The 26,561-nt window shown below is 37.4% G+C and overlaps 1 protein-coding gene across 7 annotated transcripts in view; it reads left to right on the top strand.

Moving 5' to 3' along the window:
• The window catches only part of CCDC171 (coiled-coil domain containing 171), a 359,296-nt gene that overhangs the window by 10,523 nt on the left and 322,212 nt on the right, over positions 1-26,561 (top strand). For all 7 annotated transcript variants that reach the window (XM_029203361.1, XM_029203357.1, XM_029203362.1 and 4 more), the window contains 2 exons: positions 6,225-6,360; positions 24,717-24,891. In XM_029203361.1, the coding sequence (XP_029059194.1) occupies positions 6,225-6,360; positions 24,717-24,891 (311 nt within the window). The remainder of the gene's footprint in view (positions 1-6,224; positions 6,361-24,716; positions 24,892-26,561) is intronic.

The following is a 26,561-nucleotide window of genomic DNA, read 5'->3' as shown; positions in this document are numbered from 1 at the left end:
CTTTCTGGAGCAAGACAGAGAATAAATGAGTAAAATATTAATATTTTTCTTTACTAAAATTTTATCTTAAAAAGAATTTTTTCTGTTAGATGTTCCAAGGGTTAAGAGTGAGGTCTCATCAGCTGGTTCTCCACCACTATGGTGAGGAAGATGGTTCAAAAACTGCTAAAGGGAGTGTTTTAAGGTTCTTTTTTGCTCTGATATCCTGTCTTATATATGTGCATATGTATATATACACAGAGATATGTATATTTTAATGCAGATAATGCATGTGTTTTTAGAATAATTTAAGAAATACAAATGAATAAAATGATGAAACTGCTTATAATGCTACCACTTAGAGTTAACTACCGACAATATTTTGGTATTTACTTGCCCAGACCTTTTCTTTTGAACATATAAATATATATTTCAAAAATTAGAATAATATTTTACATTAGTATCTTGCTTTTTCAATTTTGGGGGGAACATCTTGCCAAATTAATATACATCTGTCATAATTTTTAATGGTTAAATTACTCTTCAGAGTTCTAGAATCTGGACCGATGAAGTTATTTAAACTCTGCTATTTACCACGAACGTACTTTCTGTTTCTATAGATTTGCCTTTTTTGAACAAGTCATATAACTGGGGTCATACAATATGTGGTCATTTGTGTCTGGCTTCTTTTCAGTAGGCATGTTCTTCAGATTTATTATATTTTAACATGTGTCAGTACTTTGTTTCTTCTTATTGCTGAATATTATTCCATTTTATGGATATATACATTTTAGTTAACCATTCACCAGTTGATGGACATTTGGGTTGTTTCCACATTTTGCCTATTATGAATAACTCTGCTATAAACACTTGTGTGCAAGTCTTTGTGTAGACATATTTTATTTCTCTTGGGTAGATTCTTAGGAGCACCATTACTTCATCATATAGTAAATTTATGTTAAAATTTTTAAGAAACTTCCAAATTGTATTCTAAAGTGATTGAAGCATTTTACATTTCCACCAGCAGTGTATAAGGGTTTCATACATTTCCATATCCTCCCCAACACTTGTTGTTTTCTGACTTTTTGATTATAGCCATTCCAGTGAGAGTAAAGTAATACGTCATTGTGATTTTATTTTGTGTTTTCCTAGTGAGCAATGATGTTGAACATCTTTGCATGTGCTTTTTTTTGCCCATTTGTGTATCTTCATTGGTGAAAAGCCTATTCAGATCTTTTGCCTGATTTTAAATTGAGTTATTCATCTTTTTGTTATCGCGCTTCAAGAGTTCTTTATATATTCTGAGGGCTTCCCTGGTGGCGCAGTGGTTAAGAATCCGCCTGCCAATGCAGGAGACACGGATTCGAGCCCTGGTCCGGGAAGATCCCACATGCCACGAAGCAACTAAGCCCGTTTGCCACAACTACTGAAGCCCATGCACTTGGAGCCCATGCTCTGCAACAAGAGAAGACACCGCAATGAGAAACCCGTGCACTGCAACGAAGAGTAGCACCCGCTCGCCACAACTAGAGAAAAGCCTGTGTGCAGCAATGAAGACCCAACACAGCCAAAAATAAAAAATAAAATAAATTTATTAAAAAAAAGAGTTCTTTATGTATTCTGGATACAAATCCTTTATCAGATATATAATTTGCAAATATCTTTTCCCATTTGTTGGCTTGACTTCATTTTCTTAATAATGTCTTTTGAAGTGTAAAAGTTATTAATTTTTATGAAGTTCAATTCTTTTTCTTTATGGATTGTGCTTTTGGTTTCATATCTAAGAAATTTTGCCCAACTTAAGGTCATGAAGATTTTTCTCCTAAGTTTTTTTCTAGAATTTTTATCATTTTAGTTCTTACATTTAGGTCCGGGCTCCATTTTAAGTTACTTTGTAGTATATGGTGTGAGGTAAGGGTCTAAATTTATCTTTTTGCCTGTGGAGATCAGTTGTTTTAGCACCATTTGTTGATAAGACTATCTTTTCCCCCATTGAATTGTCTTGGCACCTTTGTTGAAAATTAATTGACTGTATATATATGACTTTATTTCTGTGGTCTCAATTCTGGTACACTGATCTACATGTTTATTCTTAATTCAAATTCTACACTGTTTTGATTACTGTAGCTTTATGGTAAGTTTTGAATTTAGAAGGTGCAAGTCCTCCCATTAGTTTTTCTTAAAGATTATTTTGGTTTTTCTGAGTCCTTTGCTTTTCCATATAATTTTTAGGGTCAGCTTGTCAATTTCTGCAAAAAAAAGCCTGCTGGGATTTTGGTAGGCAATATGTTGAATCTATAGATCAGTTTGGGGAAAGTGGCCATCTTAAAATACTAGTCTTCAAATACATGAATGTGAATGTGGAATGTCTTTTCATTTACTTAGGTCTTCAATTTAGTTCAACAATAATTTATGCTTTTCAGTGTAGAAGTCTTTCCCTTTTTTTGTTAAATTTAATCCTAAATCTATTTTATTTACTTGATGCTATTATAAGTGGAATTATTTTTTAAATTTCAGTTTTGGATTATTTATTGCTAGTGTTTAGAAATGTGATTGGTTTTGCATATTGATCTTATAGTCTGTGACCTTGCTGAAATTGTTTTTTAGTTCTAGTCTTTTTGCTTCTTAATGGATTTCTTAGGATAATCTTACAGGATCATGTTCTTTGCCATTAAAGACAGTTTTACTTCTTCCTTCAGTATATGTGCCTTTTATTTCTTTTCCTTTTTTTTTTTTTTTTCCCTGATTGCACTGTCTAGAACCTCCAATACAGTCTTGAATAGAAGTATTACTAGCAGACATCTTTGTTTTGTTCCCAGTCTTAGGGGAAGCTTTCAATGTTTCACCATTAAGTTTGATGCTACTTTTTGCAGTTTTTCATAGAGGCCCTTTATCAGATTGATGAAATTTCCTTGTATTCCTAGTTTGTTGAGAGTTATTTTTAATTTTTTTAAATCATGAATGGGTGTTGGATTTTGTCAAATACATTTTCTGTATCTGTTGAGATGATCATATAGTTTTCATCCTTTGTTTTAGTAAAATGGTATATTACATCGCTTGAGTTTCAGACATTATACCAATTTTCTATTTTGGGGATAAATCCCAATTAATCATGTTGTAATTTAATTCTTTCAAGATGTTGCTGGATTTGGTTTGCTAATGTTTTGTTGAGGATTTTTTGTATCTCTATTCATGAAAGATATTGGTCTGTACTCTTCCTTTCTTGAGATGTCTGCCATATTTTGGTATTAGGTAATGCTGGACTCAGAATGATTTGGAGAAATGTTTCCTCCTCCTCTAATGTGAGGATTGGTATTATTTCTTCCTTAAAGTTTGGTAGAATCTGGACTTGGACTTTCTCTATGATTAGATTTTTAAAATTATTAATTCAATGTTGTTGTCTGTTATAGGTCTGTTCAGATTTTCTCTTTCTTTTTGAGTTAGTTTTAGTAATTACCGAGTTTTTAGGAATTTGTCCTAAATTTGTCCTGATTTGTTAGCGTAAAGTTGTTCATGGTATTCATTATAATCCTTCTACGTTGGTAGTGCCATTCCCTTTTTTATTTTTTGCTTATACTTTGAGTTTCTTCTCTTTTTTCTTTGTCTAGCTAACCAAAGGTTTATCAAGTTTATTCATCTATTTAAAGAATCAAATTTTGGTTTCATTGATTCTCTGTTGTTTTATTTTAGTCTTATTTAAAAAAAATTACGTATGCATGTTATTTAAAGACTAATTGTTCTAAAAGGCTTACTTACTGCTGTTAGGAAAAATAGCAGTGCTTATTACCTTGAGACAAATAACTTTCTTTATCCCTAGAAAGAATCATTTTCAACTCTCTGAGATGTTTTTTTAAAATCCATACCTCTTCAAAAATTTTTTTTATATTGCTATTTGATTTTTCATGTTTAGCCATTATCTACTGACTTTCCACTATAGAAGTTCATAATTTAGTTTTCATTCATACTTGCCTCCCTTTTCTATTCTCTCTTCATTTAGTGATATATAATCTTGGTTAGATTAATCAATGTTTACATTATCGCATAATTATCAAAACTTCCTAGTTGAGTTATGTAGTAGTATTCAGTGACAATTTTTTCTGTGGTATACATTTTGTTTTTCTTGGATTTAATTAATAGTTGTCTCATTTGTTGTTTACTTGGTTTAATTTCCATGAACTTATGAATTCAACTTCATACTCCCACCAAGTTTTATAAATCTCTCAATATGTTCACATAGTTGATGTATTCTGTTCTTTTCTCTTTTCATCTTAAAGAAATTACTCCTGGAGGCATTGGCCAGTACAGTTGGAACAGATTACCCTTTAAGTGATTTGCTGCACAAATTTCACTGGGTGCTTCCTTTCATCACTATCTTAGACATCCCTTTGCTGTTTTCTTATCTTGAATACCCTACTTCTGGGATCCCATTTCTTTCTCTTTCTCAGTGTGGGTCCTTATTTTGGTGAAACAAGTCTTCCAGCAGCCCCTTATAAATGTTTTGATGTCTTGTAGATCTGAAATAGTGTTTCTCATACTCTTGTCTTTGTTTTTTTTTTGAAAGTTTTAGACATTTATTACCAAACTTCTAAAAACTTTTCTGCCAGTTTACACTCCGATCATAGGTATGAAAGCGTGCACGTTAAATCTTCCCTTCCCCATACTCTTGTCTTTGAATGGTACTTGTTGAGCATAAAATTCTAAATTGGAAATTATTTTCTCTTGTAATTTTTTGAGGCATCTGGGAGATTTTTGTTTTAAATTTATTTATTTAGTTTTTCATTTCTTAGTTTGTGTTTTTGATTTCCAAGAGCTCTTTTTTTGTTCTATGAATATTTCATTTTTAATTACATCCAGTTTTTGTTTTATGGATTTTTTTATCCTCTCCTATTTTTCTGAGGATTTTAATGTTAAGGGTTTTTTCTTAATCTTTTTTTAAAGTTATCTTTTCCCTGCATCATCTTTGACTTCTTCCCTGCCCCTTGTAGTCTTTGTCTTTCTTACCAGATGTTGCTTAACTTCTGGTGATCCTTGGCTCTCTGTTCATATTTAAAAGTAGAGGCCTAAAAAGATGATTGGAAGCTCAGTGTATGAGGCATTCTCTGTTCATATTTAAAAGTAGAGGCCTAAAAAGATGATTGGAAGCTCAGTGTATGAGGCATTCTGTGTAGGGTGATCTGGTTAAGCTGTTTTGCTGGAGAACCCGTAACATTGGCATCTTTAGGTCTTTTTCACCTTGTTGGTTAGATTCTCCAGGGAAGATCCTTCTAGTCTCTGCTTTGGCTGACATTGTTCTGTTAGACAATAAGTATTAGAAGACCAGGGATATAATTTATTATATAACTTTTTACTCGAGTCTCTTGCTTTTGGTATGGAACACTTACCCGATTTGTATCTGATGTCTCCAATCCAGAGACGTTCTGTTTTATCCTCTCCAGGGGATAAACCCCTAGTGTTCTGCCAGAGTGAGGAAGAAATCAATACCCAGTTGTGTGGTGTATAGGGTAGAGGATCTGAGGATCTTATTATTTCTTTGGCAGACTTTCAACCAATTCTCCTGTTTTCTGCTCTGCTTTTACCCCCATTTTAAAAGGTGTTGCCAGTGAACTGAGCTTTTTGGGACTCTGGTGTAAATCAGGTTGCTTTTCTTACTGTTGGCTTTGAATTCAGCTCTCTTATATAAATCACTTACCACTTATCCACCTGCGTTCCAGCTTCCAGTATTTTATTGCTATTGTCTCATCTCTGGTACTAATTCTCCTTGTGAGTTTATATCTCTAAATTCTCTTTGCTGTTAAATTAGTTAAAATTTTAATTTTACTTTTGGGGAGAGAGTAGAACTTTACTCTGCCATTTAAAAGCATGAGTCTGTATTCTCTTATACTTTCTCTTTTTGTAATATGTGTTATATTTGCAATAAGTAAAATATATTATTTAAAAAGGTTAAAAGGAAAGAACTCAGTCTTCTCCAAAACTTGCCAGCTTGTGATAGGATCAGATAACCTTTATTGCCTATCTTGAACAATATGGTGATTTCCCAGTGGACAGTGGTTTTTTTCTAGTCATATACTGCTTTGCAATTCTATCTAGCTTTTGCAATCAATATCTTTTACTGGAATGTAAGTTTCTTTAGGGTAAGGACCGTAACATGTTCCCTGTTTTTTTTGAAAAATAAGTTATCAGAAATACGGGAAGTGCTGGAAATTTACTTAATAATAATTATATTTTATTTTGATCTCATTTTATAGGTTGAAGAACGCCTCATCTGATATAAAACAAATGGTTAAAAATGAAACAGACTTGGATATTACTGCTGATCTCAGAAAGAAACTCCATCGGGCTAAGAAAGAAAAATTAGAAATAACAACTAAGCACAATGCAGAGGTAGAATTTATTTTCTTCTCAAATAATGTTAAAAGTAGAGTTTGATTATTTTAGATTCATTTCATATTAGAAACTACTTGTTTTAACATTTATCGCTGTAACATTCTTGTGCTTAAAAAGGACATTAATAGAACAGATGGTTTTTTTAAATACAGTAGAATTGTATAGGAGTGTTAAAGTAGAAATTTAATGAAGTATTGTATTTATTGGTATGTTGCCTTAATTTTATTTTAATTAATGAATTATATTTGCTCAAAAATGTTAATTGATGAATGCGTTTGGTGACTAAGGGATGTGTAAATTAGGCATTTTGGAAATCTTAATGTAGTTTCCTTATGGTCTCAGTCATAGAACAGTCTCTTAAACAATTAGATTTGAGTATGGAATTTTTGATCAGTGTAATTCATGAATTATCTTTGTTTTTCAATTGTATCATTATATCTTTTATTAGTATGTGTGTGTATATATATAAATATCTGTATTTCATATATATATGTGTATATTCCAAGGACAGAAGTTATTTTTTACTCTAGGATAATTCATGAATTATATTTTTATGTCTCTTCTGTCGTCTTTCTCCTCTGTTTTCTTCTTTTTCTTTATTTAAGTCTTACTCATTCTTAAAGCTCAGCTTAGGCAGCCCGATGTAGTGGAAAGAATACTGAGTTACAGAGACCTGGACTCATTCTTGGCCCTTCCATTTACAACATATGTGACCTTGGGCGAGTTATTTATCCTGTACATCTTTGGTTTCTCATTGTGAAATGCTGGTCCCAAAGGGTTGTTGAGATAATTAAATGAAATAGAATTTGAGAAGTGTCTGTGCACTGTAATAGTAGTTGTAATTTTTTGACAGTTAAGCATAAACAGTGTATTTTCCTTCCCTTTTTGCTAAAATCCGACGCTGTTCTGTCAGGAAACCTTTTAAAGCCTTGCTAGGTGAAAATGATTACTCCTTTCTTTCCTCTCCCATAACATGTTGCTGTTACAGATATTTTAGAGCTAAAACATTTATTTCACACTTACCTGCGCTTCTTTAGTCCTTAAGCTTCGTGAGAGCTGAAAGTAGTGACCATGCTTCGTCCCTGTACCTGTCGAGTTGCTTATTGGCACGTAGTAGGCCCTCAGTAGCTGTGTGTTGAATAAACGTTTGGAAAAATGATTTTTTTCAGGTTCTCTAAGGAACAGTGGTTTATGATTAAAATAACAAGCGATCAATCTATGACTGTTTTATTTGTATTTTTAAGGGCAATTGAGGTAATTTTAAAGTGATAATTGAAGTAGTAATTGCTTTTATTTATGTTGTACTATTACATACTGAATATAAAGTAGTATTTGTTAAATGGGTGCTAATTGTTCATAATCCCCAAAACTTATTTTATAAACCAAATGTACATTTTACTTGAGAATATTAGTATCATGATAATCATTCATCCATTAAATATATTCTTTCACATATATTTATAGTTATCACATTTCTCTTACCAGAACATACATTTATTATCTTTTATTTGATCAAAATATTTTGAATTATGTGTTCACATTAAAGAGATTGGAAATTATCTCACGGAAGAAAGAGAATTTTCTCAAAATAGGTAGTTATAGTTGGTTCAACTCCAGGTTTGTATTACTGTTCAGTTTTACTGTTTCAATTATTTGTTTAGCTGATTTTACTCATATTATATAGTAATATTTTTAGCCATGTAATTTCTAAATATGTCCATTATAAAGCAAGGCAGAGAGGAATGAAACTATCTAAAAACTAAGGCCAGATATTTGCCTTATCAGGTACTCCTAATGCTAACACACTGGCTGATTGGCACAAATTTCTTTAAAATCTAAGTGTCCTATCAATAGATGAATGGATAAAGAAAATGTTTCAAATATGTGTATATATATATATATATATACACACACATATAAATGAATATATATACATATATATTATTTTAAAAAAATTTCTTTCTTTATTTTTGGCTGCATTAGGTCTTTGTTGCTGTGTGTGGGCTTTCTCTAGTTGCAGCGAGCGGGGGCTACTCTTCGTTGTGGTGCGTGGGCTTCTCATTGCATTGGCTTCTCTTGTTGCAGAGCATGGGCTCTAGGCATGCGGGCTTCAGTAGTTGTGGCACACAGGCTCAGTAGTTGTGGCTCGTGGGCTCTAGAGTGCAGGCTCAGTAGTTGTGGCACACGGGCTTAGTTGCTCTGCAACAGGTGTGATCTTCCCGGACCAGGGCTTGAACCTGTGTCCCCCTCATTGGCAAGCAGATTCTTAACCACTGCACCACCAGGGAAGTCCGTGTGTGTGTGTGTGTGTGTGTGTGTGTGTGTGTGTATACAATGGAATATTATTCACACAAAAAAAGAGTGACATCTTGCCATTTGTGACAATATAGATGGACCTTGGGGCCATTATGGTAAGTGAAATAAGTCAGACAGAGAAAAACAAATACTGGAGGGACCTTCAAGATGGCGGAGGAGTAAGATGTGGAGATCACCTTCCTTCCCACAAATACATCAGAAATACATCTACATGTGGAACAACTCCTACAGAACACCTACTGAACGCTGACAGAAGACCTCAGACCTCCCAAAAGGCAGCAAACTCCCCACGTACCTGGGCAGGGCAAAAGAAAAAAGGAAAACCAGAAACAGAAGAATAGAGACAGGACCTGCCCCTCTGGGAGGGAGCTGTGAAGGAGGAAAAGTTGCCACACACTTGGAAGCCCCTTCACTGGCGGAGACGGGGGGTGGGTTGGGGGTAAGCTTTGGAGCCATGGAGAAGAGCACAGCAACAGGGGTGCAGAGGGTAAAGCAGAGAGATTCCCGCACAGAGGATTGGTTCCGACCAGCACTCACCAGCCTGAGAGGCTTGTCTGCTCACCCGCTGGGATGGGTGTGGGCTGGGAGACGAGGCTCCGGCTTCAGAGGTCATATCCCAGGGAGAGGACTGGGGTTGGCTGCGTGAACACAGCCTGAAGGGGGCTAGTGCACCACAGCTATTGGTGAGCGAATCTGGGAAAATGTCTAGACCTGCCTAAGAGGCAAGAGACCATTGTTTTGGGGTGCATGAGGAGAGGGGATCCAGAGCACTGCCTAAACGAGCTCCAGAGATGGGCACCAGCTGTGGCTATCAGCGCAGATACCGGAGATGGACATGAAATGCTAAGGCTGCTGCTGCAGCCACCAAGAAGCCTGTGTGCAAACACAGGTCACTATCCACACCTCCCCTCCCGGGAGCCTATGCAGCCTGCCACTGCCAGGGTCCCGTGATCCATGGACAACTTCCCTGGGAGAACACACATTGTGCCTCAGGCTCTGAAAACGTCATGCTGGCCTCTGCTGCTGCAGGCTCACCCTGCATTCTGTACCCCTCCTTCCCTCCGGCCTGAGTGAGCCAGAGCTCCCGAATCAGCTGCTTCTTTAACCCCATCCGGTCTGGGTGGGGAACAGACGCCCTCAGGCGACCTACACGCAGAGGCGGGGCCAAATCCAAAGCTGAACCCCAGGAGCTGTGCGAACAAAGAAGAGAAAGGGAAATCTCTCCCAGCAGCCTCAGGAGCAGCGGATTAAATCTCCACGGTCAACCTGATTTACCCTGCATCTGTGGAATACCTGAATAGACAATGAATCATCCCAAAATTGGGGCAGTGGACTTTGGGAGCAACTGTAGACTTGGGGTTTGCTTTCTGCATCTAATTTGTTTCTGGTTTTATGTTTATTTTAGTTTAGTATTTAGAGCTTATTATCACTGGTAAATTTGTTTATTGATTTGGTTGCTCTCGGAATTGCTTTTTTTTTAAAAAAATATAATTTTCTTTTTCTGTTTTTGTGACTGTGTATGTGTATGCTTCTCTGTGTGATTTTGTCTCTATGGCTTTGCTTTTACCATTTGTCCTAGGGTTCAGTCTTTCCATTTTTTTGGGATAGTTTTTAGCGCTTGTTATCATTGGTGGATTTGTTTTTTAGTTTGGTTGTTCTCTTCTTTCTTTCTTTTTTTTAATTACTTTTTTATTTTTAATAATTTATCTTTTATTTTATTATTTTCTTTCTTTCTGTCTCTCTTTTTCCTCCCTTTTCTTCTGAGCTGAGTGGCTGACAGGGTCTTGGTGCTCTGGCCGGGTGTCAGGCCTGAACCTCTGAGGTGGGAGAGCCGAATTCAGGACATTGGACCACCAGAAACCTCCCAGCCCCATGTAAAATCAAATGGTGAGAGCTCTCACAGAGATCTCCATCTCAATGCTAAGACCCAGCTCCACTCAACAACCAGCAAGCTACAGTGCTGGACACCCTGTGCCAAACAACTAGCAAGACAGGAACACAACCCCACCTGTTAGCAGAGAGACTGCCTAAAATCATAATCAGTTCACAGACACCCCAAAACACACCACCGGACGTGGTCCTGCCCACCAGAAAGAAAAGATCCATCCCCACCCACCAAAACACAGGCACCAGTCCCCTCCAGCAGGAAGCCTACACAACCCACTGAACCAACCTTACCCACTGGGGGCAGACACCAAAAACAATGGGAACTATGAACCTACAGCCTGCAAAAGGAGACCCCAAGCACAGTAAGATAAGCAAAATGAGAAGACAGAGAAATACCCAGCAGATGAAAGAGCAAAGTAAAAACCCACCAGATCAGACAAATGAAGAGGAAATAGGCAGCCTACCTGAAAAAGAATTCAGAAAAATGATAGTAAAGATGATCCCAAATCTTGGAAATAGAACGGAGAAAATACAAGAAACTTTCAACAAGGACCTAGAAGAACTAAAGAGCAAACCAACAACGATGAAAAACACAAGAAATGAAATTAAAAGTTCTCTAGAAGGAATCAATAGCAGAATAACTGAGGCAGAAGAACGGATAAATGACCTGGAAGATAAAATGGTAGAAATAACTACTGCAGAGCAGAATAAAGGAAAAAGAATGAAAAGAATTGAGGACAGTCTCAGAGACCTCTGGGACAACACTAAATGCACCAACATTTGAATTATAGGGGTCCCAGAAGAAGAAGAGAAAAAGAAAGGGAATGCGAAAATATTTAAAGAGATTATAGTTGAAAACTTCCCTAACATGGGAAAGGAAATAGTCAATCAAGTCCAGGAAGCAGTAGAGTCCCATACAGGATAAATCCAAGGAGAAACACACCAACACATATATTAATCAAACTATCAAAAATAAAATACGAAGGAAAAATATTAAAAGCAGCAAGAGAAAAGCAGCAAATAACATACAAGGGAATCCCCATAAGGTTAGCAGTTGATCTTTTAGCAGAAACTCTGCAAGTCAGAAGGGAGTGGCAGCACATATTTAACGTGATGAAAGGGGAAAACCTACAACCAAGGTTACTCTTCCCAGCAAGGATCTCATTCAGATTTGATGGAGAAATTAAAACCTTTACAGACAAGCAAAAGCTAAGAGAGTTCAGCACCACCAAACCAGCTGTACAACAAATGCTAAAGGAACTTCTCTAGGCAGGAAACACAGGAGAAGGAAAAGACCTACAAAAAAACCCCCCAAAACAATTAAGAAAATGGTAATAGGAACATACATATTGATAATTACCTTAAATGTAAAAGGATTAAATGCACCAACCAAAAGATATAGACTGACTGAATGGGTACAAAAACAAGACCCGTATACATGCTGTCTACAAGAGACCCGCTTCAGACCTAGGGACACATACAGACTGAAAGTGAGGGGATGGAAAAAGACATTCCATGCAAATGGAAATCAAAAGAAAGCTGGAGTAGCAGTTCTCATATCAGACAAAATAGAATTTAAAATAAAGACTATTACAAGAGACAAAGAAGGACACTACATAATGATCAAGGGAGCAATCCAAGAAGAAGATATAACAATTATAAATATTTATGCACCCAACATAGGAGTGCCTCAATACATAAGGCAAATGCTAACAGCCATAAAATGGGAAATCGAGAGTAACACAGTCATAGTAGGGGACTTTAACACCCCACTTTCACCAATGGACAGATCATCCAAAATGAAAATAAATAAGGAAACACAAGCTTTAAATGACACATTACACAAGATGGACTTAGTTGATATTTATAGGACATTCCATCCAAAAACAACAGAATACACTTTCTTCTCAAGTGCTCATGGAACATTCTCCAGGATAGATCATATCTTGGGTCACAAATCAAGGCTTGGTAAATTTAAGAAAATTGAAATCATATCAAGTATCTTTTCTGACCACAACGCTATGAGACTACATATCAATTACAGGAAAAAAACTGTAAAACATTCAAACACATGGAGGCTAAACAATACACTACTAAATAACCAAGAGATCACTGAAGAAATCAAAGAGGAAATCAAAAAATACCTAGAAACAAATGACAATGAAAACACCATGACCCAAAACCTATGGGATGCAGCAAAAGCAGTTCTAAGAGGGAAGTTTATAGCAATACAGTCCTATCTCAAGAAACAAGAAAAACTTCAAATAAACAACCTAACCTTACACCTAAAGCAATTAGAGAAAGAAGAACAAAAAAACCCCCAAAGTTAGTAGAAGGAAAGAAATCATAAAGATCAGGTCTGAAATAAATGAAAAAGAAATGAAGGAAACGATAGCAAAGATCAATAAAACTAAAACCTGGTTCTTTGAGAAGGTAAGAATAATTGATTAAACCATTGGCCAGACTCCTAAAGAAAAAAGGGAGAAGGCTCAAATCAATAGAATTAGAAATGAAAAAGGAGAAATAACAACTGACACTGTAGAAATACAAAGGATGATGAGAAATTACTATAAGCAACTATATGCAAATATGGACAACCTGGAAGAAATGGACAAATTCTTGGAAAAGCACAACATTCCAAGACTGAACCAGGAAGAAATAGAAAATATAAACAGACCAGTCACAAGCACTGAAATTGAAACTGTGATTAAAAATCATCCAACAGGGCTTCCCTGGTGGTGCAGTGGTTGAGAGTCCGCCTGCAGATGCAGGGGACATGGGTTCGTGCCCCGGTCTGGGAGGATCCCACATGCCGTGAAGTGGCTGGGCCGATGAGCCATGGCCACTGGGCCTGTGCGTCCGGAGCCTGTGCTCCGCAACGGGAGAGGCCACAACAGTGAGAGGCCCACACACTGCAAAAAAAAAATAAATAAAAAAATCATCCAACAAACAAGAGTCCAGAACCAGACGACTTCACAGGTGAATTCTATCAAACATTTAGAGAAGAGCTAACACATATCCTTCTCAAACTCTTCCAAAATATAGCAGAGGGAGGAACACTCCCAGACTCATTCTGTGAACCCACCATCACCCTGATACCAAAACCAGACAAAGATGTCACGGAAAAAGAAAACTACAGGCCAGTATCCCCGATGAACATAGATGCAAAAATCCTCAACAAACAGAATTCGGCAGCACATTAAAGGGATCATACACCACGATCAAGTGGGCTTTATCCTAGGAATGTAAGGATTCTTCAATATATGCAAAGCAATCAGGGTGATGCACCATATTAACAAACTGAAGGATAAAATCCATATGATCATTTCAATAGACACAAAGGAAGCTTTTGATAAAATTCAACACCCATTTATGATAAAAACTCTCCAGAAAGTAAGCATAGAGGGAACTTACCTCAACATAATACAGGCCATATATGACAAGCCCATAGCTACCATCGTTCTCAGTGTTGAAAAACTGAAACCATTTCCACTAAGATCAGAAACAAGTCAAGGCTGCCCACTCTCACCACTCTTATTCAACATAGTTTTGGAAGTTTAGCCACAGCAGTCAGAGAAGAAAAGGAAATAAAAGGAATCCAAATCAGAAAAGAAGAAGTAAAGCTGTCACTGTTTGCAGATGATATGATACTATACATATAGAATCCTAAAGATGCTACCAGAAAACTACTAGAGCTAATCAATAAATTTAGCAATGTAGCAGGATACAAAATTAATGCACACAAATCTCTTTCATTCCTATGCACTAATGATGAAAAATCTGAAAAAGAAATTAAGGAAACACTCCCATTTACCATTGCAACAAAAAGAATAAAATACCTAGGAATAAAACTACCTAAGGAGACAAAAGACCTGTCTGCAGAAAACTGTAAGACACTGATGAAAGAAATTAAAGATGATATAAACAGATGGAGAGATATACCATGTTCTTGGATTGGAAGAATCAACATTGTGAAAATGACTATACTACCCAAAGCAATCTATAGGTTCAATGCAATCCCTATCAAACTACCAATGGCATTTTTCACAGAACTAGAACAAAAGATTTCACAATTTGTATGGAAACACAAAAGACCCCGAATAGCCAAAGCAATCTTGAGAAAGAAAAAATAGAGCTGGAGGAATCAGGCTCCCGGACTTCAGACTATATTACAAAGCTGCAGTAATGAAGACAGTGTGGTACTGGTACAAAAACAGAAATATAAATCAATGAAACAGGATAGAATGCCCGGAGATAAACCCATGCACATATGGTTACCTTATCTTTGATAAATGAGAGAAGAATATACAATGGAGAAAAGGCAGCCTCTTCAATAAGTGGTGCTGGGAACACTGGACAGCTACATGGAAAAGAATGAAATTAGAACACTCCCTAAGACCATACAGAAAAATAAACTCAAAATGGATTAAAGACCTAAATGTAAGGCCAGACACTATAAAACTCTTAGAGGAAAATATAGCTAGAACACTCAGTGACATAAATCACAGGAAGATCCTTTTTGGCCAACCTCCTAGAGAAATGGAAATAAAAACAAAAAGAAGCAAATGGGATGTAATGAAACTTAAAAGCTTTTGCACAACAAAGAAAACTAAACAAGACAAAAAGAACAACCCTCAGAATTGGAGAAAATATTTGCAAATGAAGCAACCGACAAAGGATTAATCTCCAAAATATACAAGCAGCTCATGCAGCTCAGTATTAATTAAACAAACAACCGAATCCAAAAATGGGCAGAAATCCCAAATACATATTTCTCCAGAGAAGATATACAGATTGCCAACAAACACATGAAAGGATGATCAACATCACTAATCATTAGAGAAATGCAAATCAAAAGTACAATGAGATATCACCTCACACCAGTCAGAATGGCCGTCATCAAAAAATCTACAAATAGTATATGCTGGAGAGGGTGTGGAGAAAGGGGAACCCTCTTGTACTGTTGGTGGGAATGTAGACTGATACAGCCACTGTGGAGAACAGTATGGAGATTCCTTAAAAAACTAAAAACAGAACTGCCATATGACAGTAAATGCTGGAGAGGGTGTGGAGAAAAGGGAACACTCTTGCACTGCTGGTGGGAATGTGAATTGGTTCAGCCACTATGGAGAACAGTATGGAGGTTCCTTAAAAAACTAAAAACAGGACTACTATACGACCCAGCAATCCCACTACTGGGCATATACCCTGAGAAAACCATAATTCAAAAAGAGTCATGTACCACAATGTTCATTGCAGCACTGTTTACAATAGCCAGGATGTGGAAGCAACCTAAATGTCCATCAACAGATGAATGGATAAAGAAGATGTGGTACATATATACAATGGAATATTACTCTGCCATAAAAAGAAACAGCATTGAGTTATTTGCAGTGAGGTCGATGGACCTAGAGACTGTCATACAGAGTGAAGTAAGTCAGAAAGAGAAAAACAAATACCGTATGCTGACGCATATATATGGAATCTTAAAAAAATAAAGTGGTTCTGAAGAACCTAGGGACAGGACAGGAATAAAGACGCAGATGTAGAGAATGGACTTGAGGACTTGGAGAGGGGGAAGGGTAAGCTGGGACGAAGTGAGAGAGTGGCATGGACATATATACACTACCAAATGTAAAATAGATAGCTAGTTGGAAGCAGCCGCATGGCACAGGGAGATCAGCTCCGTGATTTGTGACCACCTAGAGGGGTGGGTTAGGGAGGGTGGGAAGGAGACGCAAGAGGGAGGAGAAATGGGGATAAATTTATATGTATAGCTGATTTACTTTGTTATACAGCAGAAACTAACACAACATTGTAAAGCAATTATACTCCAATAAAGATGTTAAAAAAAAGACAAATACTGTATGATATCATTTATAGGTGGTATTTAAAAATTAAAACCCCAAGCTCATAGATACAGAGAATAAATTGGTGGTTGTCAGAGGCAGGGGGTGGGTGGAGGTAGATGAAGTGGGTGAAGGGGGTCAAAAGGTACACACTTCCCAGTTATAAAATAAGTCCTGGGTATGTAATATACAGCATGGCAACTATAGTTAATAATGTACTGTATTGCATTTTTGAAAGTTGCTAAGAGAGTAGATCTTAAAAGTTCTCATCAGAAGAAAAAAATTATAACTATGTATGGTGATGGATGTTAACTAGAATTATGTGGTGATCATTTTGTAATATATATAAATATTAAATCATTATGTTGTACACCTGAACCTAATATAATATGTCAATTATACCACAATAAAAAATAATAAAAATCTTTAAACTGACTTATCTAGGAATTTCATTATTGTGGGTTCTTGGGCAACTTATGTCATTTTTCTGAGCCCCCGTTTTCTTTCCTAGGTATAGAAATAATAGGTTACTGTTGAGATTTATTAGTGGGCAGAGGGTATGGGGGAGAGGAGTTTCTTACAGACTCACAGCTTCCGAATGAAACTAAGTTGTACTGATGTGGGTGATTGAGATGGGAAAATGCCACAAGGTTTTCACTTTTGCAGTGGTTATTAAAATTATTTGAGCACAATAATACAGATGTGCAAAGTAGGACAAGAGGTCATGAAGCTATTCAGATATCTCATTGGCCCCGATAGTGACGATAGAGCAAGAAAATCTTTTAGAGCAATGAGGATGGGAGAGAATAAGGAAAAGCAATGTAACTTTCTCTAGCCAAAAGTTACTGGATACCTAGGACGAAGCAGTAGGCTTTCTAGGGTTCAAGACCTAAAGGTGTTTGACTGATCCTGCCAGATTTCTTAGGAGTAGGGGTCTTAAGCAGGGGTCCTTACAAACTGAGAAATCAAGGAATCCATGTAGTTGGATAGGGAGAAATTATATTTTTATTTTTATTAACCCCTAACTCATGTTAAGCATTTCCTTCAGTTATGAAGGGCTTGGCCCAGCCTGTCGTCCTTTTAAAAGCAAGCTATAGTAGGATTAGCAGTACTTTTGAATTTATCACCAATAGAAATTGCAGACACATACCATACTTCAGTTACTGCAAATATATTGAAATATTGTTTATACTTGTCATTACTTTGAAATGGTTATTAGACTTGTGAGTACAAGTTATTAAAGAAGTAACGTAGATTACAGCATCACAAATTGGTTGTTATATCATATATTTATTTTTATACTTTGATTCTTTTTGTTATCTTGTGTATTTTATTTTATGCATGTAATTACATTATTTTGAAAAGGCTGTGCCAGATTGCCAAAGAGGGTCATGGCGTAAAAATGGTGAAAGACCTTTTAGAGGCTGAGACATGCTGTAGGAGGGCATCAGGGAAGACATGGAGGATGACACAGAGAGGAGGTTCTAAGACAACTGGTTGAGCATAAGACCTAAAAGAATGAAGACTTGTTTTGAAAAGGAGGGAGATACCATTTTGTTGCTGTTCATGTTGTAGTGCATATGTTGAAGCTTAAATGAGAAAACAACCTCATGGTTGTTTTTCACAGCTAGAGGATATGTTTTTCACAGCTCTGTGGGTAGCTCTGGAAATCAAATAAGGCCCAGTCAGGCTAAAAGAGGGACATTAATAGACGGAATTGGTTGTACAGGTGATGAAATACCTAGGAATTCCAACAGGGAATGATGAGGCCACCTAGAGATTAGTTACATCAGGAAGCCACCATCACCTCTAGGCCAGAGGACCAATGGGAGGAGATGATGTTACCAGAGTCCAGAAGTTGGAGCTGTCTGGTGGGAGGGAGAACCATGGTAGGGGCTGTTCAGTCAGGTTGGGATGTTGGAATGAAGCATAGGCAGCTGGAACCTGAAAAGAGATGCAGCTACTGCCAGAGACACTGCCGGAAGTAGAGCCATTTAACAATGGAGCATGGGAATTACAGTTCCTATGATATAATAGAGCAAAAGAAGGGGGTTGAGAAATGGATCAAATGGACAAATAATTGACACTCCACACTTTTTGCTCTTCAGCATTCATTATCACTCTTCTGCTCATGTGTAACTCCCATGCAATAATATCTTGTTCCTGTGTAATCTTGCAAGGCAACTCAAATATCCTCTATACAAAGATGCTCTCACCCACTCCACAATGGGAGACACAAAGCCTTATCAGTCCATCGTTTCTATCTCACAGATGATACGTATCCTCACCATCAGAATCTTACAATTTTGTGTCTCATGAATTAAATTGAGACCAATAGTACCAACATTCTTCATATAATGCCAGAGATGAGGAGCAAAGAAAAAAATCACTAATATATTCATATAACAGATATGCAGAGCTGCTGCAGTTCTTATTCTTAGAACTGGTCCTAGGGTTATAAGCTGATTTTTTCTTTTTCTTTTTTTTTTGTGGTATGCGGGCCTCTCACTGCTGTGGCCTCTCCCGCTGCGGAGCACAGGCTCTGGATGCGCAGGCCCAGCAGCCATGGCTCACGGGCCCAGCTGCTCCGCGGCATGTGGGATCTTCCCGGACCGGGGCACGAACCCACGTCCCCTGCATCGGCAGGCGGACTCCCAACTACTGCGCCACCAGGGAAGCCCTATAAGCTGATATTTTTCGCTTCACTTCTGTCACAACTGATTCCTGTTCCCCTTACCCTCTGCCAGCATTTTCCTTGGTGGAGTGACTGCATTTCATTCTTGAAAAGTTTGATTCCTTAATGGTGCCACATCTATTGGATCTCTGTAGATATGGATATACTGAGAATCATACCGTTGAATCCCCAGGTTTCCATGGTCTCCTCTGCCTCACTATGCCCTTGGTAATCAGGATCAGTCACCCCAGCCAGTCTTGGTAATCAAGACTCTGGTAACATCATCTTTCTTTGCCTTTTGTTTCACTGGTACAAGGAGCCCAAAACTAGCCTAGAGGTAGTCTCAGCTTCTGATACAATGGATTTAAAAATAATTTTTTTTACTGCGGTAAAAAATATATAACATTTACAATTTTAACCATTTTAAGTGTACAATTCAGTTATATTTATATTCACAGCACTGTGCAACCATCGCCAGTATCTATTTTCAAAAATTTTTATCATCCCATACAGAAACTGTACCTATTAAGCAATAACTGCCCCGTCCTCCTTCCCCCATCCCCACCCCTGCTAACCTCTAATCTACTTTATATTTCTATGCATTTGCATGTTCTAGATAGATACCTTATATAAGTGGCACCATAGAGTATTTGTCCTTTTGTGTTTGTTTTGTTTCATTTGGCATAATGTTTCCGAAGTTAATCCATGTTGCAGTATCAATGTGGATCATTTTTGTGTCAACTGGTGGAAGTATTCACCCTTTGTAAATTAAGATCTCTTCTAAAATATCAAAGCCCAAAGTTGCATGTTTGGGAGGGTGGGGGGGAACCCGGTGAGTGGGTTGGTAGGTGGTAAGGTTATTAGAGGCTATGTTAATAGAGAGAGGCCACTTCCACTTCCATCCTTTAGTTCCTGGATCTGTGTATGCGAGATATAGCAAATGCTAGTCTCCAGTTCAGAGCTTGTACCTTGCGCATTGGGAAAGGCTCGGGGAAGTTTACAGTGTGTACTTGTGGTGGTGCCTCAAGGAGTCAGGGAGTCTGGGAACTGATGGGAGGGTATGACTTCATATTTTAGAGACTTAAGTAAGGATTCTGCTCACCAGACTTGGAGTTTTTCTGTTTTTTTTATCAGTTTGTTTTTTTTGGTTTGTTTGTTTTTGTTGTTGTTTAGACCAAATAATGCTTTAGAATCGCTTCTCCAATATGGTGGCCATTAGCCACATGTATCTTTTGAGCACTTGAAATGTGACTAGTCTGAATTAAGATGTGATACAAATACACACTGGATTTCAAAAACTTGGTACAAAAAGGTGTAAAATATCTAAAAAAAGTAAAATAGCTCACTAATAATTTTTCATGTTGATTTTATGTTGAAATAAAGAATCTTGGATATATTGGGTTAAGTAAAATGTTAAAATTAGTTTCACATATTTTTACTTTTCAAAATATTGCTACTAGAAAATTTAAAATTACACAAAATTTAAAATTTCTTGCATTATATATCTACTGCATAGCACCGCTTTAGAAGACTGCCCATCTCTTTAATTCCCGGGTACACGAGAATCAATTAGATACCACCACAAATACCTGGAGGTCAAATGCTATGATTACTGTTGTGCTCCAGCCGTCCATTATAGAAACTGTGCTCACCTTGTCTCTACTGGTTAATTGCTACCACTTGGCCTTTGCTGCTCTGGAAGTTCACCATTTTGATTGAGGTTGGCGAGTCCATCTCAATTATGACATATCCCACCATTATCTTTACCATCTACTATTATCTCTGGTATATAGAGGTTAGCCGCTAGAGCTTTCTAAGGGTGCTTTTGCTGGCCAGTGTACTTTAGAGCACTTTAATTAGGAAAATAATGTCCTTTGGGCTCTCAAAGAGGATGCAATTGGCGAAAGGGGAGGTTTTGGTTTGCTCATAAAAAAAGCACTCCCATCTTCTTTTCTTTTATTTTATTTTTTAAGTATTTATTTATTTATTTGGCTGCGCCGGGTCTTAATTGTGGCACACGGGATCTTCATTGCCGCGTGGGGGATCTTCATTGCGGCATGCGAGATCTTTTTTTAATTAATTAATTAATTAATTTTTATTTTTGGCTGTGTTGGGTCTTCATTGCTACGTGCGGGCTTTTGCTAGTTGCGGTGAGCAGGGGCTACTCTTCGTTGTGGTGCGTGGGCTTCTCATTGTTGTGGCTTCTCTTGCTGCGGAGCCGGGCTCTAGGCACGCAGGCTTCAGTAGTTGTGGCACGTGGGCTCAGTAGTTGTGGCTCGTGGGCTCTAGAGCTCAGGCTCAGTAGTTGTGGCTCATGGGCTTAGTTGCTCTGTGGCATGTGGGATCTTCCTGGGCCAGGGCTCGAACCCGTGTCCCTTGCATTGGCAGGTGGATTCTTAACCACTGCGCCACCAGGGAAACCCCCATGTGGGATCTTTAGTTGCGGCATGTGGGCTCTTTTAGTTGCAGCATGTGGGATCTAGTTCCCTGACCAGGGTTGAACCCAGGCCCCTTGCATTGGGAGCGTAGAGTCTTAGCCACCGGACCACAAGGGAAGCCACCACTCCCATCTTCTTAAGTCTGCATATTATATCAGGAAAGTACTGGCATTTTGACTTTATTAAGTGATGCAGGCTGATGTTGAATTCAATTTACAGTCACCCATTCCAAGCAAACTGTTACAGCTAGCTTATTAAACCCAAATCAAGCCTATATAGGGTTCCTTCTATTACAAGATTAGCAAAATTTTGCAGTCCTTTTGCTATAGATACTATCTTCTCCCAGAGAAGACTGCATTTCTCCCCTTGTGGCTTACTGAGGTCTGGGTCTATCGATGGCGACAAAGAGGTGAAAGTGGGTCTTGCACATCTTGTTGCAAGACAGCTATTTCAGTTGTGGTCCTTACTAAGTCTTTAAGCAAGGGAAGGACAAGTAACTCAGACAGGGAGAAGAGGCTGCTGTTGTTGGGAGAAGGGGTGTTCAGAGGAGATTGGAAGTTTGCAGTTTTCAGGATTGTCTAATTCCAAAAGTCCTCATCCATCTCCTTCCTTTCTACCTAATGCCCAGCTGATATATACCATCTTAACATTAGAAACTTGTTGAGTTTCTTTATTCAACTTGTATTTTAATTCTGCATTCCCCATAATTAGATTTTCCATCTGGTCTTTAGCCTTGTCTGCCATGGGGCTATGAGAAATAAGAGATTCTTTAAAGTCAACGTAGAAACTCTCTGGCTTTCTGACTGTCTTGAGCTGAGATTCTAGAACCCTGGGATTACCTTTTCATTTTTGTAAATTCTCTAGCATAGTTAGATTTAGCCTTCCCATGCCATGGGTCTTGTAGTAAACAAAACTGCCATGTTGGTCAAGTGCAGTTGCTACTTCATTTCCCAAAGGCTTGAACTCAACTGGCACTTTATTTTAAACAATTGCACATGATAATGTAAATAATTGTGATCCCACTGGAGGCCATGGATCACTGCAAAAGTATCTCATTTCTACCTGCAAAAAGGTCTTCATTGTATTTAGGCTCATATAGGTTTACTACAAAATATCAGAAACCCATCTTGAGGCTATTTCTGATACCAAGAGTAATATCATTTGGTGTCCAAGTGGAATTGATTACACAAGTACCAGAAGAGGTAAAAAGACAAATAGGGGATGTTAAGGCAACCCAGAGGGTAGCAACATTAGGAAGTTGCTTTCATTCCTAAGGTTGAAAAAAGCTAGCTATCCAGAAGGATTTGCAGCCACAGGGAAGACAGATGCTGCTCAGGGTAGATCTAGAGAGGGACAAATACCCTGGCTTCTCCTTTCCTGTCCTCACATATACCACAAGTGCCTCTCATTGATCCAAACTCCCAAGAAGCCAGTGGGCAGGGAAGTCTGGCACATGTAGTTCCTAGAATATGGAGTAGAACTGGAGAAGGATGGGGGAGGGGGTGTCTGAGGGCAAACAGGTAAATGACTGGCACAACTGGGAATGCCCAAATGTTAACAACTTTATTCCTGGGCAGGGAGGGATGGCGTGATTCTGAAATAAACGGAGTTATCTTGAAGATGTAATAAAGGTTTTATGTTTTTTTCCATTAACTTATTAAAAGATATTTGTAAATTCTTATTTTGTGAGTATAAGTGTGCTGAAGACATTTACTTTTCTAACATTTATAAAAATGGAAATTATTTTTTTTATATATGTTAAAAAGAGTGTAACTCCTGCTGCACTCTACATATTAACTGCTACTTATGGTAATTTCTGATGTTGCCCTTTAGAAATCCTTTTTGTCTTTTCTTATATGGTAATTGGACCATCTATTTCTAGCCTGATACAGTAGCTTGATGCTTTCCCGTATGATAGCTTCCTAGCATTCTCTCTCATCCATCATTTCTTTCTCTCCCTCCAGCAAGAAGTAATTTTGCTTTTCTTTGAACTATCATAACATTTTTACCTCTTTTGTGAAACTAATCCCTTATGACTTTCTATAGCATTTCATTACTTGAGATCAGGGGCTCTATAATGTTTGTTTTTATATCTTTCACTGTACTTGACATGTAGCAAGTATTTAATATCATTTAATGAATCACTGATTAGATCATAGAATTTCAGAGTGGGAAGGGACTTTATAAATCATCTGGTTCTAACTCTCTGACCTGTCTCCTGTCACACTACTTCATGGAAGGATATTAGATGAATTAAATCTAGTTATTAACTATCTGGTTATCTAAATAGTAGATAAATTAGATATTCGTTCATTAAAATCCCTGTAAAACAGGCACTTTTATTACTTTATGCTCTATGAGTAATGTCATAATCCAGAGAAATAATATAGACAATATTTACCAAATTTTGATACTATTTGCTGCTTTTTTTAAGGCATTTTATTTTATTTATTTTATTTTATTTTTTTGGCCGCACTGTGCGGCATGTGGGACATTAGCTCCCTGACCAGGGTTCGAAGTGCCCCCTGCATTGGGAGTGCGGAGCCTTAACCACTGGACTGCCAGGGAAGTCCACCATTTGCTTCTTGATTTCAGTTAGGGTTTAGGAGTAGAGGAGAGAATGAATTTTTTTTTTTTTTTTTTTCCGGTATGCGGGCCTCTCAGTGTTGTGGCCTCTCCCGTTGCGGAACACAGGGTCCGGACGCGCAGGCTCAGTGGCTATGGCCCACGGGCCCAGCCGCTCCGCGGCATGTGGGATCTTTCCGGACCGGAGCACGTACCCATGTCCCCTGCCTCGGCAGGCGGACTCTCAACCACTGCGCCACGAGGGAAGCCCGAGAATGAATTTTTAAGTTCTTACTATATGTCATGCATTTTTTTCACTTCTTAGGTATGACTTTTTCTGATTAAAACCTGTGATTTCTCTTTACTTTTAATAAGAAGTGCATATAAAAATTCAAAAAATTTTTTCTCTAGTGGATTCTCTAAAATAAGAAAATTAATGAATGTTATTTGCTGAGTAAGGCTAGTGCTTCTTTTCCAGTCTTTTAGAAAGTATAAATGTGTAAATTCTTGTCTTATAAATATTATAGAAACAAATTTCTCTAAGAAAATTGTTTGGGTGCATGATCTCATAATCTTGGAGACATATTTTTATATTGGTTCATGATATCAGAAGTCTGTTTTTAGCTGGCAAGCTACGAGAGCCAGATTGCCAAGCTACGATCCGAGGTTGAAAAAGGAGAGGCATTGCGACAAAGTCTGGAATATGACCTGGCTGTTGCTAGAAAGGAAGCTGGACTCGGAAGGCGGGCTGCTGAAGAAAGATTAGCTGAGGCACATAGGATCCAAGAAAAACTCTGTGGTAAAACTATTTCTATTTCTCTCCCTGTTTGTAACGTCATTGTACATCGTTGCTCCCTGTTGTGTATGCATTCCATATAGGGTCAGAGGTAGGGTTTTGATTTCTTTGACTGGCCTTTGATGGACAGACTTTGCTATGTGTGTATGTCTTCTGGCAATTATGTGAACATTCATTTACTTTACCTTACATTATTTTTTTTGTACAAGTATAGAAAAATGGTTTCAAAATTCTGTTAATCACTTTTTAGAGCACTTGTTTCATGAATAATCAGCAGAATCATATAGAGATTTTAAAAAAATTCATAGGCCTCCTATCACATGTAATCTGAAACAGAATCTCTAGCTTGAGAAAATCTGTATGTTCAAGAAGCACTGCAGGTGATTTGTTGATTAGCTAGGTTTAGGAACCACAGAGTATAATATATATAAAGAAGTGTGCCTAGATAAGTGTATGACTTATAACCAGCACCTGGGTCATGAAATGGAAAATTACCAGAAGTCCTCCACATAGATAACTGCTATCCTGATTTTTAATAGCAATAATTAATTTTGCCTCTTTTTCGTACTTTATATGAAAGGAATCATATAGTATGTACTCTTTTGTATCTGGCTTCTTTTCTTCAACTTTGTGCTTGTGAGTTCATTCCTATTGTCATATGAACTTCATATTGATGTTTAGTATTATATAGTGTGAACATACCACACTTAATATTCATCCATTTCTATTGGTAGTGGGTAGTGTCTGGTTTTTGTTTATTAAGAATAGTGTTGCCCTGAACATTCTTATACTCAGCAGGTTTTAATGAAGAGAACACTGAACGTGAATTCTGAAGATTTAGATTTAGGTCCTGATTCTGCCACTTACTGATACTTGAACCTAGGTTGTTTTAAGGATGAAATGAGAAAATAAAAGTGCTTTGTTAACTGCATGGGGCCAAGCGAATGTCACGTTATAATATTATAAAGGTTACGATCCCTAGTCTTGGCCTGGCCATTGGTCAAAAATACTTTTGATTACCTTTGGCATTTAATTACTAAACTACTATCTGGAACTTAGGATTATAAGACTTGAAAGGCACTAGATGTACAAGTTAATGACTTTTATTTAATTATGAGGAAGTTGAAGTCCAGGGAAGATGGGAAGTTACTTGCCCAAAGTCAAATGATTTCAAGACACTTTACAGAGGAATATAGAAGAATGGCCGTTAATCACATGAAAAATGCTTACCTTCATTTGTCATCAGAGAAATGCAAACTAAAACCACAGTGACTGTCACTGCATACCCATCTGATGGCTCTCATTGAAAGGACTGTCAATACCAAATGTTAGTTAGGATGTAGAGGAACTGGAACTCTTATACTTTTTTAGTGAGAAAGTGAAATGGTACAACTACTTTGGAAAAAAACTTGGCAATTTCTTTTAAAATAAACATATATTTATCCAGTGACCCAGAAGTTTCACTCTTTGGTAGTTTCTCTGAGAAACATTTGTCCACAAAAGACTTGTATAAGAATTTCATAGCAGCTCTATTCATGGCAGCCCCAAATTGGAGAAAAACCCCAAATGTCCATTGACAGAAGAATGAAGAAACAATTTTTGTATATTCACTCAATGAAATATTACTAAGCAATAAAAATGAATCAACTACTGATACATTCAATAACATGAGT

The sequence above is a fragment of the Monodon monoceros genome, unplaced genomic scaffold (assembly GCF_005190385.1).
Source record: "Monodon monoceros isolate NGI ecotype Baffin Bay Population unplaced genomic scaffold, NGI_Narwhal_1 Super_Scaffold_5, whole genome shotgun sequence".
Taxonomy (NCBI): Eukaryota; Metazoa; Chordata; class Mammalia; order Artiodactyla; family Monodontidae; genus Monodon; species Monodon monoceros.
Note: the sequence above shows the minus strand (reverse complement) of the source record. Positions and strands in the feature narration are given on the sequence as shown.